Source organism: Acanthopagrus latus, chromosome 10 (genome assembly GCF_904848185.1).
Source record: "Acanthopagrus latus isolate v.2019 chromosome 10, fAcaLat1.1, whole genome shotgun sequence".
NCBI classification, from domain to species: domain Eukaryota; kingdom Metazoa; phylum Chordata; class Actinopteri; order Spariformes; family Sparidae; genus Acanthopagrus; species Acanthopagrus latus.
In genome coordinates this window covers 11,212,318-11,226,867 of record NC_051048.1, presented here as the reverse complement: position 1 = coordinate 11,226,867, position 14,550 = coordinate 11,212,318, and the positions used below count along the sequence as shown (strand labels likewise).

Genomic DNA, 14,550 nt, shown 5'->3' with positions numbered 1-14,550 from the left:
AATGAGTGTAGTGCCAAGGTCAACACATCTTTGTTGTGGTTCTACTGCAATGTCTTGGTAGTGTGCAACATATAATACTTGTGAATACGTCAAGGTAGAGTGACAAGATAATGATGTGTACATGACTTGGACAATACGACGATATATACAGTGAGCAGACATTTTTCTTTAACTTGGTGAAATCGATGTGGAGACAACTATCCAACACTGTGTTGACCTTTCAAAGCAGAAAGTCTGAGGTAAGATGTATCAGTCTTCAACCAGCTAAAAAACAAGATTGAGAGCCATCCCACTTGTATCAAAGTGGTGATGTACTGGGTTTGATTATGCTTGACAATCTGACTGCGTAAAACACTCCGCTCCGTTTTTTTAATAACAACTTTACTGATGACTGCAGCGAGTACTGTCTGTCAGCTCTAACTCGGTCTCATCACAGTCTTTGATAGTTTCTTACTTAATACTGAACATAGTGAAGCATTTCAGCCCATTTTTTATAGTAATTCAGTGATTCAGTAATTCACTGTTGTTGTTGTGTGCAGTGTCCTTGAGTGCTTTGAAAGATGCCTTCAAATAAAATGCATTATCATTATTATAATTATTATTTAGCAGGAGCCCAGGGCAGCCAGTTACAGTTACTGCATTACACTTTTAATACATATTCAACATCGCCTGTATTTGTTTCAAATTAACAGCCCCTTAATATTTCAGTGGAATTTCCTTTTATCGTGAAACACTTGCAGGAAAGAGCTAGGGAAAACTAATTGAATTGCAATACACAACCATATCCTTTTATCAGAAAAACACAAGAGGGGCTGCTGAGTCAAGTGTGACATCTATTGGTGGACTTCAATATGCTGTCCAGTCCACTGTGCATGCTGTTCCAGCATAGACCACATATCTTGATAAGTTTGGGATCTGGGAAATGCTACTGGCCAAAGCTCTCTGTCATGTCCCTTGAACCGCTGCTAAGCAATTTTTGTGGTGTATCAGGTGTATCTGATCAGTGTGTACATTGCTGTTTAAATAAAGCCCAATCGAGAAGTGATTAAAGAATATAAATAGATATTATATTATGCATTAGAAATTGAGATTTTAGAAGTCAAATAACAAGATATCAGTTAGTATTTTCTGTACCAGAGTCTAGGGTTCGTATTCAGCCTATGGTTGCGTTTCGGCATAAAAAGCACCAAGTTGAGGGGAAGGTATTTTTTTTTTGTTTGTGCAACAGTCACAAAATAGTATCAAAAGGATTCACATTGGTTAAGGTGTGAGAGAGATTGCATTTTCAGCTTAATATTGATATAGATATGTTATAGAAAATCCTTAGGTCTCCATTTCCACCCTGTGATACTAGGATGGCATCTAACTGTCTTCCTGAGCAGATGGAGTTGAAGTATTGAACTTCTGTCACATAGTAACAAGTGGCTGAATAAAGTACATCCAAATGTAATTTACAATCCTGATCAAAAGTTTATATCCAGGTAAAGACACAGTATGTGTTGAGGGTGAAAGTTCATTCTTAACCATGGAAACCAAGATAATAAATTTGTTATTGAAACAAACTTTTTTCTTTTTTTTGTTGTGACAAAGTAGTATCTGTTCCTCTCATTCCACTACAAAAAAAAGACTTGGAGAAATCACCGGAATGCAAGACTGCCATGATATATGTGTTCTTCACAAGTGTATGTAAACTTTTGACCACAACTGTATGTATTTATCAGCAAACTCCACATCTTAAAAAGTCTTAAGTTTAAGGGTGAGGCATAAAGCTAGCAAGTGGGCCCTGCTAACTGCATTTGTGTGTCAAACTCCACACAGAAAGACGACTGACTGAAGGAGTAATCGGAGCAGCTCACCCCAGCTGAGAGAGGTACTTCATGACGCCACTCTTCTTTAGGTAGTAGGTGACCACGCCACTGCCAGGTGACAGGCTGGTCTTTATGTACGGCTTCACACTTAGGCCACACTCTATTGCCTTTTTAGCGAGGAGTCCTGGAAGAAGAGGCGTACAGTCCAATCAGTCTCCACCCTGACCAGGATCCACTTCTCAAAATCCATGGTAATAGAAGAATTGCCCACCCACCTGCTCCGAGCATGACTGATGGGTTGCTGGTGTTGGTACAGCTGGTGATGGCAGCGATGACCACTGAGCCGTGGCTTAACGTGTACTCTTTTCCATTAAACTGGAAGGGGATCGCGGTGTTGTGACGCTCTGGAGGCACTTGGAAACCCTTGAAACCTTGCTGAAATGACACAGAAAAAAATGACATGACTGGAGTCAACCAGTGCCGCAAGGAGTCATGGATACAAGTTACAGCTCTCACAAAAAAGAAAGGGCAGGGTATTGTTTGAATTGTTTTGATAGTTGAGCTAAGCCAATATTTACGTTTTTTTGAGGACACCAGAACAAGTAAACAAGATTATGTATCTAAACAAGACATGTGATGCTCGACTTCATCGTTTTCTACTTTCTGATAGAGAAAATTATAATCCGAACCATAGTCTCGTGTTTCCCGTCATGACTTTTTAACTTGACCGGTTGTCTTATATATTCTTCTATTTCACACTTGTCTTTCAACCTGAGAAGCACAGCCTGGGGAGCACACTGCATTTAATAGGACAAATGATCCTTTCTTAACTAGATGCATGGTAAACATGAGAATATGCAGGTAACACACCTTTGCTCCCAAGCAGGTTTCAAAGTCATTTTTCATGTCGGACACTGCGATTCTGTCCTGGGGTCTTTTGGGACCACTGCAGCATGGAACCACTGTATCCAGATCCAGCTCTACAACCTGAGGGAGAGAAAGGTGGTTAACATTACATTTCTTTGCTGCACTTACGATCTGCCTGTGCACACACACAACTTGGTAAGCCATTCTTTTTTGCATCAACATTTACAACTGAAACTGCTGGAAGTCTTTTGATTAAATTAATCATTTATTCATTTTCATGGTTATATTTTAGTGTTGGTGCAGTACAACCTCCTGCCAAAGACGGAAGAGAAAATGGTCTGCTATGATTGCTCTAATCAGCATGTGCACTGTGCCACTTTTGACTTCATGTGCCCAAAAACCTGACCTGAGTGAAATCTGGATCCTGTGAGACACTGTTGTAGTCTCTGTACATGCCCACTGCCTTCAGGTACTCTGTGATGTAGGCCAACTTTTCAGCATCTCGCCCTGCAAAACAAACAGAGACAAACCTTGAATGTAGTACCTGGTGATAAATCATATATACATGACATTTACCATTTAAGTGAAACTCTCCAGTCAGTTATTGAACAATGCAAATCTACTCTGCAGCAGTACTGTACTGTTTGTTAAGTTTTCTTTCTCTGCAGCTCAGAACCCACCTGTCTGCTTCAGGTACTGGATGCTGACGTCGTCCACGGGGAAGAAAGCTGCCGTGGCTCCGTACTCCGGACACATGTTGGCAATGGTGGCCCGGTCTGCGATGGACAGCTGAGCGACACCGGGGCCAAAGAACTCCACAAACTTGCCCACCACACCCACCTGACGGAGGTGCTGAGAGCATAAGGGGAAGACATTAACACTGGATACAATCAAATAGTCTCTGGATACCGCTTGTTTTTGAATATTATACTGTGAATGGTCTCTTCGTAAATCGTTCAAATGTAAAAGTGACTCTAGTTACCTTAGTAACAGTGAGGACGATGTCAGTGGAGGTAATGAGCTTGTGTGGGGTCCCACTCAGCTTGTATCCCACCACCTCAGGCAGTACCATGCTTATCGGCTGTCCCAGCATTACAGCCTCCGCTTCAATTCCACCCACACCTAGAGGGTTACACCACCAATCCATATTAGAGCTTAGAGATCAATTCAAATAAACTGATTATGTTTGATCAATTTAATGTTTTCATGTTAGGAGTGCCTGATAGGGATAAACGTCTCCAACACTGTGTACCTAATCATATTACCAAATCCATACACGTTTTTTAAAAGCATGTTTTTTGGAAAGTCACCTGAGGAACCGTTCAGAGATTAAATAAGCAGACAGCAATGTGTTATGGGAATTGTTGTGTTAAAATGTTCTTGTGCTTAAAGCTGCCAAAACATAATGTACAGTATCATACAACGTACGATTAAGTGTTGAACTGTGAAACTGTACAATATTTGTGATAAAAGACAGGACAAGTATAAGGCTTCTCTCTGTTTGTCTGTGTAAAATTAGACAATTTGTCAACTGTAGAGCAGAGCACAAGAAGTTCAGATCGCAGAAAAGAGTTCTGAGAACCAGCAGCCCTGAGTTCTGACCTCAATGATAATATGCATGTGTTTGTGATAAAAAGGGATCAAAAACAGATGCAAAGGGATATTCTCTTATTCAAATACAATGCTGCAATGAAATCCCTTCATCTTCAGTACGCCCTGCTCAGACCTGCATGGCAGGTCTTTCCAGAAGGACGTGGAGAAGGCAGGCAGTCAGCAAAAGTAGCCAACAGGGGGATCCAGGGGCATGCCAAGCCAGCCCCAAATTGTGTGGCCTCTGGCACATTATTATGCCACTATTGCATCATATAAACTGGTCTAAATTAATGCATATTAGTTTGCCAATTGTAAACAAGAGAAGTAGGCTTCTTATGGGTTGTAGCCATGGAGAAAAATGCATGACGTGGAAAAACATATATACAGCACTTGATCTATTGCAGAGAGTTTCATTTTCAAAACATACTTTGGGGCTTCTGATTAGTTTGGATAATTGGTCAGTGGCAGAAAATACAAAAGTGCTCTGGGACATTTTAAACTGTAAAATGACAGAGAGGCTGAGGCACAGCCTACATTGACCTTATGACACAGGTCTGTTACAGTGTGTGTTTACAATATGTCCTTGCAAGATCACCCAATAATACAGCAGAGCAATAACTGGTTAAGTTGATTATTCACTGAGACCCAGTGATGTCTGTGTGGAGTATACGGAAAATGCAGTGGACTTTTTAGTGCTTAATGTTCAATCATCATGCTGCAGCAACCAGTGTTTTCTAAAGCAGCCCCGTTTATTATATATTTTTTAAATAAATTATTTTGTGAATGTGTGGGGGCTCGCCTGGGAAGCTTAATCCAAGCTTTTCTTAATATGTTCTCACTGGTCATCTGTGGATTGTTGGACACTGATTCTCAGAGCCCAACCTCTTCCTAAAGCTGTATTCAGACCAAATCCGGCGTTTTGGCTGAACTCGCCCATCAGTTTGCAGAAAGGAGAAGCTGCTATGTTGTTGGGCTACTAGCATGCCGGTCCTAACCGCAGTAAACAACCAGGATGCGAGGCGGATCATCACTGTGTTTTAAACTGGGGCACAAGACAAAACAGAGTGATCACAAGTGAAACATCACAATACACAGAGAAATGTTTTGTGTGTTCCCTGTGTAGCATTTAGCCATGCTTAATGACATTCCAAGCTACTGACCAGGTCAACTATGCCTCTGATCTCTGGTCATGTCTCTGACACAGTAAGCATCCCAGTTCTACAGTGATCATCCTATCAGTATTAAAGTTAACCTACTGAAAGACTGATCAGCTTAGTAATGGTGTTCGATGCATTAATCAAAACATGCTGGGCTCTGAGCACAACCTAAGCTTTTTTTTGACTGAAACACTCACTGATGACTATGAACTGTCTCCAAAGACACATGAACGTCCAACGCTGGGCAGCCGATATACAGTACATGAGACATTGTTCTTACCCCAGCCCAGGACTCCCAGTCCATCGATCATTGTAGTGTGTGAGTCGGTGCCCACCAGGCTATCGGGGTAGAAGAACCCATCATACTTAAATACCACTCTAGCCAAGTACTCCAGGTTGACCTGGTGAACGATCCCTGAGCCGGGAGGAATGATTCGCATGTTTCTGAAGGCTTTAGAGCCCCACTGGAGAGGAGAGACAATATATTTAAGGGTTAAAAAAATCTGAACACGAAAACACCACATACACTGGGCTTGTTCAAACTGAATACCTTTAAGAACTGAAATCTCTCTCTGTTGCGGTCAAACTCTAAGTCCTGGTTTTTCTGAAGGCTATCAGACCTGAAAGGGAAAAGAGCCAGGGAGTTTAAACTGCATTACACAGTGTTTGAGCCTCAGCAAACAGATGTGATGATCACACATTATCGATGTGGAGAGTATTCCAGAAACTATGGACTGATGGTGCCATGGTGGAGAGAGTATGATGAACCTGGTCTTACTTCCTGTTAAAGTCCACTTGGATGGAGTGATCGATGACGAGATCAGCGGGGCAAACAGGATTAATCTTCTCTGGGTCACCACCTAGTTTCATCACTGCATCCCGCATGGCAGCAAAGTCTACCACAGCTGGGACACCACTGCAATAAGTCAGAGTGTGTCAGCCTAGCACCACCACCACCACCATCATCATCATCATCATCATCATCATCATCACTTCACTTCACTGAATCAAGCCTGAAATCAGTACCATCATTTAAGGCCTAGGAAGCACCATGATCTATAATGGGCATCATAACCAATAACTACTAACATACTAACTACTACTAACTACAGGGCTTCATCTAATATTGACAACTTATGAAGTAACGCTTGATATCACTATTAAAAAGTGTCCACATACGTGAAGTCCTGGAGGATGACTCGGGCTGGTCTAAATGGCACCTCCACAGTTTGAGTCTGTGTCTCCTTCCAGTTGAGGATGCTCTCCACATCTGAGCGCTTCACCAGAAACTCATCACAGTTCCTGACAGCGGACTCCAGGAGGATCCGGATGGAGAACGGCAAACGGTCTGAGGAACAGATGAACAGTGAACCTCTCTGGAGTATACGCTACACCACTCACACTATGAAAAGAGGTTTCATGTCTGTTGTTACCATATCTGGGATCTCCAAGTTTAGACAGATTGTAAAACTGGTGCTTTGGGTCCTTGGGGTCCAGGGGCTCCACTATATGTTGAAAAGGATTTTTCACAGTCCCAGACATCCTCCTCTATGTGGTAGTCCTAATCTAAAAGTAGAAATGTAACCAAAACAACCACAATTTAACACAATACATAAATGACAGGGAAGTAAGGATGAAACTTACCAAATATTCTTGTGTCGTGTCTCACAACAGTGCGAAAACAGACAACACACAAACTACAAGCAGAGGTCTTTCCATATTCAGTGCGGAAATGGATTAGCCTCTAAGGTTGCAGTCCACGTGCGCTGGTACAGCCAGAGGTTACTGAACTCTTGGCTCATGATTTACAAACCTTACATAACTTAATCTCACTAGCAATCTGATGAAACTTTACGCTGTGAAATGTGCTTGACGGATATGAAGCTACATGTTTCAGAAGCTGTACTTCCTGAAAATGAACACAAACTGAATAAGATTTTAGACAAATCCTGCTCTACGACACTGAATTCACTTGGTTCCTTCCTAGAAGTTATCTGTGTTAAAGGTGAACTGATAAAGAGAGCACCTGAGGGGGCCGTCCCATCCTGAATGTCCACATATTTGGCAGGTAAGTTAAAGTGCAGGCTGAAGTACTGCTGCAAAGCACAAAGTCAATATATCTCTATGACTCAAATATATATATATATATATATATATATATATATATATATATATATATATATATATATATATATATAAATCCCTCATGTTGCTATTAATACTTTTACTTACGGTGTTTTAACCTCTGTTATGAGACTTAATCCTGTCCCGCTTGCTTCATTCATATTTCCCTAATGCTCCGTTCCCAACCCTTAAATGGCCCTCTGACGTAAGTTAGCATTAGCTATGTGGTCAAACTTCAATATTTACAAATGCATACGTTTTTGGTGAGGACACAAATAGAGGGGAACAGTCGAATAAAGACTACCGGTAGCTTTCCCCATTTCACATGAGCATGACTTGGCAAAAAAAGCGTAGCAGTTTTGAGCGTGACAGCCGAAGTTACCGCGGCTAGCTTACGGCTCAACTATTTTTGCATGACAGCAGCAGAGCGGGGTTCTCCTACGTGAGCTAACTACGCCACGTTACTGGCACACAGCTAATGAGACAGTTGAGTCGACCTCGGAGGGGTTTTAATAACTTACTTTTGTCTGCAGCAGAGGAGTCACCGCAGGGCACGGTCGAGTGGTAACTGACTACACTCTGTCACTGACCTAACCTACCTCACTCAGATACACGGGCTTCCGCCGCCAGCAGCAACAACAACCACACTTCCGCCGAGTTTCATTCCACAATAAAAGCTTCTCCTCACTGGCAACGTTTTCATAAGAAAAGGGAAAAGGCACATTAAAAAAAAAAAAAAAAAAAGTAATTAAAGACAGGAAGTTGAAAGTAATGATTAACAATATTTCAACTATTCCGTATATGTGCACTTAACCGCCTTTGAAGATGAAGACATGACAGGTTGTAGAAAGTTGTATTGCAGTAATATTATTAACAACAATTTATTTGCCTATTTATCTGTATTGGACATTGGACATTTTAATGAGCTGCAATAGGACCTTTCAAGATCAAATCAGCAATTCATCATCTTTTTTGATGATACAGACTCAGAGTCTTGATTTAAAAAAAAAAAAAAAAAAAAAAAAGAATATACATTTGGCTCAGAGGGGATCATGTACCCAACATGAGGCTCATCAGGCTTTCATCAGTCCCTGGATTGAGCAGATTCATGCACAGGCTGCAGCCCAGGGTGCCCCTTCAATTTAAGGGCCGTGGATTGCTAAAACTAAAACTATACTTAAACTCCGCAGACGGATTTGAATAGTTGGGAGACAAAGCAAGTGTGCCGTTTAAGTTCAGTATTTTTTACGCACCAAATTCACATTTGTGAGTCAGTTTGATAAACTACTGTTCAAGAATCTCAGCCACAGAGGAGCTGCACTGTTGATGGTTGCTGAAAGTCCTACTGCAGTTTAGTGAAATGTCCAGTAGATGGTGCTGCAGCTGCAGCCATAAGATAAAATGTAAGCAGTTTTCATATGTTTCCCTCTGAATGCATCATCAGAGGGACGTTTCACAGGCCACACCAGACTTCTAAATGAGATTTGATTAAATGTTTTCAGCAGCCTACTGCCGATTGCAACATGTGAGTTGCTGTGGCCGCCGCTGTTTGGATTTCTTTAAACTTCTTTTCAACTCTGTCATCTGAATGGGGCTCGGCTCCATGACACCTGCAACAGTCCTAATCACGAAAAAACAGTCACACTTGCTGTTGCCTCCATTTTTGTTCACCTCTTATCGCTTATAGATGACGACATAACGCACATCATACGGAAGAAAAATATGTGGAATAAAAATGTGATTTCTCCGCTCTGCTGTATCAGTTTAGATCAGTTATTTTCAAACTGTTCATAAGGAGTCCAGCAGTGATATAGGAGTGTTAATGGTAGACCAGTGGACTGGTTTTTTTCTGCTTGCAGGTGCCTACATTACCCACAATGCAACATCACTTGAGGTAATATCAGATTACATACAGGATGAAAGGCTTTATCCTGCTTTTTTCACAGTATGGATCAGCGTTTAACCCAGTGACAAGTAGCCTGAGTTAGTTCATTGTTACAGTAAATATTGTAAACATCAGCCTCACAATTGTGTTTATTTTCCTTTTACAACACATATGTGTGTATATTTTGTTAGATCATAATGTTCTTTAATTATTCTATACAACTCATCAGCCAAACCAACACCCTAGTGTGCACATATCTCGTTTGGAGTCACTGTTGCAGAGTGATCAGGGTTTTGGAATATAATCACTCACAAGAAATATCAGCACTACATGCTAGCTAAATGGCTGGTCATAAACATATCAAACAGATCTGGATACTTAAAGGTTCCATATTTTTCTTATTTTCAGGTTCATACTAATATTCTATATATAGAACATATTATTTTTCTCATACTGTCCATTGCTGCAGCACCTCAATTCAACCTCCATCTGAATGCGAAGTTTAAATGCCTGTCTCTTTAAGGCCCTCCCCTCCAGAAAAGCTTAGTCTCCCTTGATTGGCCAGCCCTCACAGGCATGAGCAGGCATACTCCACAGTGTTTTCCACATCAGCTTGATTGGTGTATATGCAAATATGGCTATGACGGGGGGTGTGGCTGAGGGCGGTGACTGTACAGCCGTGACGTCACACGTTACAGAAGTCCCGACGGCTCGTTTAAAGGCAAAGTTTCTGAGTACATGCTGTGTGTATTTTTCTGTGGATTGAGTCTTTTGATACTCTCACAGTATTTATATAGCACTTAGACATGCTTTATAAGGCCAATTTTCTTTTTTCAATTGTTTCCCATGAGGAGCGTCGGTGGCAGCAGGTGGCCGCCCAGAGAAAAGGTGCATCACCCAACGCGTTCTTTTACGAGCTCCTGCCTTTTTTGCGTGGCCGCTCCGAGAACTTCCTGTTGAAAACCTCTCAACTTGGCAGAATGGCGCTGACGATGTCACTGCCGCTCTTTTAGCGTTTTCCTGGCCTAGGCGATAATATTCACCGTATTTTTGCGTCCTGTGGATCATGTCATGCGCCCACATCCTCCCTGCTCTGATGTCACATAAACAAACAAAAAAGGGATAGTAAACCGCAAAGGGATAGTGTCATACATATTATTGTGAATATATTATTAATTGATACCTTATTAAACCCATACTCCCTCTTGTTCTGAGTAACATCAGTGTTAACATGTTGGTTGACGGTCAGCTGAGTGTTTTCCTAGCTGTAATATTTCACACGTTGATCATCAGTGAACTTGACCCCATGGCTGATGACAGGATGTAAACATGAATTTAATTAGTTTCCAATGTTTGTCTTTAAACAGTCCTAGTGCTTTTCTGAGCTTAGCTGATGTTTCGAATGGACTAATGCCGTGTCAAACCAGCTTGTAGTCTACCTGACTGTTCATAACATTCATGGGACCATAAATAAGAGTTAATATAAAGGCTTAATGTATGTATGTATGTATGTATGTATGTATGTATATGTGTGGGGTGGGCCACAGTTTAAACCCATTGTCCTGTGTGTCAATGTCAGAGCTGCTCCAGGCACCAAGGTGACAGGAGTGATTGACAGCTCAGTCTGTTTCTGTTACTCAAAGACATCTTTCCACTCAGCCTCTGCTGCCAACACACTGTGTGACCTTAGCAGTTACAGTAGACACACACACGCGCACAGACACTTCGTAAGGGGCTGGGTTTTGGTCGCAGGTCGTGATTGGCTGGTCGAAGATTGTGGGAGGGCTTTAAGGCACATCAATGAAGGTCTGTGAGGACAGCAGAGATATCATGGCGACTGAACAGTATGTCCAGATCATGTCAACACCCATGTAGCATCTTCTGCTAATTCTGTCTCATGCTGTGGCGGCTTTGATCGATGATATTGTGTACAACTGATTTCTCCTCAGGGTTTATAGACTCTGCATATTTTTAGTGACACGAAAAAAAATCCATCAAATCCCTTCAATGCATTAGCAGATCAGAGAGGGAGATAGCAAAGCAAAGCAGGGATATCTCAGCCCCTCAGTCTATTAAACGCTGTGACTCAGATAGAGGATGGCGTCACACCAGCGCCGCAATTATTCACTTTCCCTGCAGACGTGCACAGAAGAGCCACTTGAAGGAGTTTTTTTCAAGCGAAATGATGCGAGACCCCACACTGGACCCTGCATGTTTATATAATGCCCCAGCTGTCTTTAGTTGTTGTCGGCAGCAGACAGATATCGTAGCCGACATCCTTGGAGGTTACAGGTGGCGGCTTTGCCACAGGGGACATCATGTTTGGTCATGCAGAGACAAACAAGTCACTGATTCACACCTGCTTTACCCCAGGTACTGCTGGAGCCCCCCAAAACACGTCTGTCGCCATTTATCTGTGGCGTATGTATACATGTTGGCACATGTGACCCACTGCGGTCTGTAAAGTGGTAACAGCAGGTTTTAATGCTGAACTTAGATGGCAGGGTTTTGCTTCTGTTTGGAGTAAACACTGCACCTTTCATGGCCGGATTAAAGGGTTCACTATGTAGTTTGGGAAAATACTGTGCTGACTTTTTTTTTTTTGTTAAAGCAGGTTTTTATGACACATATTGATATTTGTTGCTAGGAGTGCTGTTCATGTCCAGTGTGAAACCAGAAGTCAACAGTGAGTTCTTTTAACTTACTAACCCAGTTATGTAATGCCACGTACATATGTAACTTAGCATATTTTGACGCCAACCACAATGTTTCCCTCTACCGCATCAAGGGGTTTTCTCGCGCAAACCCACCCAAACTGCGACTGTACAAATGAAAGGTCCGGTATGTGTGTCATGTTGTTGTGGGAATGGTGAGCTACCTTGTTGTGGGAGATGCCAACCATCACTGGATAAGAATGGTAGATAAAACATGATGAAGTGCCCTCTAGGGTGCCCTTCCAGTGGACAGAACATTGTGAAGTGACCTCTCTTCAATATAAATGTATCACGACTTTGTGCCAGCGGGTGCCCTGTCGCATACAGTCCACCATTGCTGACTATGAGCCTATTGGGTTGAAGGTATAATATGAGGTTCACTAACAAGACCACGCCACAGTTTAACTTAAAGATAGTTTATCTAAATTGGTAGAAGACTATGGAGACGATGGGAAAGGGGGGGTCGGGCTTGTTGGGTGAGAGAAAGGGTGAGACTCAGAATGGGTGTACGTCTTGATGGTTTCATTTTATCTGCTTAATATTACTTTTTTTTCTTCTTTTCTTTTTTAAGTGTGTCAAGTCAAAGTGATAAGGCGGCCCATCCTCAACGCACATAAACAGTACAGTGAACTCTTGTTTTCTCCCTTGGGGCCACTGCAGTCCTCGTTCACTATTGCTGGGGGTTTTCACGGAGCCTCGATGCTCTTTGACAGGTGAACTGAGTCATTCCTGCCCAACTCTAAAATAACCTCTCTGCCTCCCTTTCTGTAGGCTCATGCACACACACTAACCCTGCACAGCACTCAGACACACAGAAGAACTGGCGATTAACATGATCTGTCGGGATGATTCTGTAGCCGTCCAGGAGGAGTCTTGGTCCAGTCCATCTATCTCTGATTAACAAGGTTTTGCAACCTCTGGGACCCACTTCCTCCTCCACTCAGAGATATCACGTCATCTGTCTTCCCCTTGATTTACCATGGGAGCTTTCGTTTGTCTGCTGCAGGTCGAGTCGCTAACTGAATCAGAAACCCCACCCACCACCATGTGGAAGGGCGGCAGCAAAAGGTACATGCGTCTGCCCCTGAGCTCTTACAGTTTTGAGGTCAGCTCAAGGTGAAGGGGATGATCTGTTGTTCCACAGATTTGTACATTCGCAGCACAGGTATTGGTATGCTTCACTGCAGCATCCTTCAGTTTTTCCTCATAGTAGGCAGAGGATGGATGGCGATCGTGTTAGCAGTCATATGTCATCCAAACCAGGTACCATGTAAACCATGCACAGTGGCCACAGTAGCTGCCATTATGGGACAGAAGTAAACACTGTCGGGGGTGACGCGTTACAGTAATATATCCCTTTTAGCGTTAATGCACTAATGTTACTAATGATATTTCATTAACATATTAGTACAGTCATGTCACTTAACGTGTTACAATCCATGTTACAAAGCAAAGTGTGTCTTTGTTGTTGTTTTACAAAGAATACATCAAAACCGACATGATCATATTATTATAGGCTCTGTGGGTTTAATACAGCAGAGCCTATAAGTTTTTGTTTGTTCTATATGTGACTGAAATATTTATTCATCTATTAGTACAAAGGAGTAGAAAAAGATATTTTGGTCTTATCATGTCACTACACGCTACATTATAGAGGATACTGTATATGTCTATATGTTTCAGCGTACAATTAACCCTATTTATTGCTATGTCATAATAAGGTGCACTGATCAATATATTCATATCATGAATGGATCAATGTGCATGTGATCAAAGGGGTGGGAAACCTAAACAGCTGACTGCCCCACTCAGTTTGACATCTTTTAGCTCAATGTTTTGGTTCTACTTTCTGCAGCTTTATCAGGTCAGATCACTCTCACTGCTTTCATCCAACCCTCTACCAGCATCAGGCGGCTGTTTTCAGTGAAAACGACTCTGATAAACCCACCGTACACCACCGACCCAGCACCAAAACACGGACAAAATAAGTTAGCTGGTGAACACTATTGAGCATTTAGCAGCAAGCAAGAGGTAATATCAGAAAAAGCAAGCGGTTTAGGCACATATTGTTACAGGTACCAGTGCAAACAAATGAAGCATGATTCAGGAGATCCATGAATATGAAGTCAATCAAGATGAGGCTGCAGGTTTTTTTTTTTCCCCCACACAGAAGTGTTTTCTGTCCGAACATGGCCTTGTGTGACCTTTTATGTTAAAGAGGCAAAATGTTTTAACAATGACAATGAATCCATAGATTCTTTATTTGACTTTGACAACGTAAAGGATAGAAGTCAGAAGTGGCTGAAATAGCTTGACTTCATGTTGAGGGTTAAAGTACGAGCTGCGTGGAGCCATTTTGTGTGTTATTGCTGCTGTTTTGTGCGAAAAGATAATGTCTGCGT

General features: G+C 42.0%; 1 protein-coding gene across 1 annotated transcript in view; it reads right to left on the bottom strand.

The window, feature by feature from the left end:
- Nucleotides 1-8,207, bottom strand: part of aco1 (aconitase 1, soluble) — a 10,395-nt gene extending 2,188 nt beyond the window's left edge. The window contains 13 exon segments of the mRNA XM_037113181.1: nt 776-786; nt 1,857-1,992; nt 2,084-2,243; nt 2,679-2,795; nt 3,082-3,182; nt 3,356-3,527; nt 3,658-3,797; nt 5,706-5,889; nt 5,976-6,045; nt 6,204-6,341; nt 6,605-6,773; nt 6,859-6,991; nt 8,071-8,207. Coding sequence (XP_036969076.1) covers nt 776-786; nt 1,857-1,992; nt 2,084-2,243; nt 2,679-2,795; nt 3,082-3,182; nt 3,356-3,527; nt 3,658-3,797; nt 5,706-5,889; nt 5,976-6,045; nt 6,204-6,341; nt 6,605-6,773; nt 6,859-6,967 — 1,507 coding nt within the window. The 5' untranslated portion in view covers nt 6,968-6,991; nt 8,071-8,207.
- Between the last annotated feature and the right edge of the window lie 6,343 nt (nt 8,208-14,550).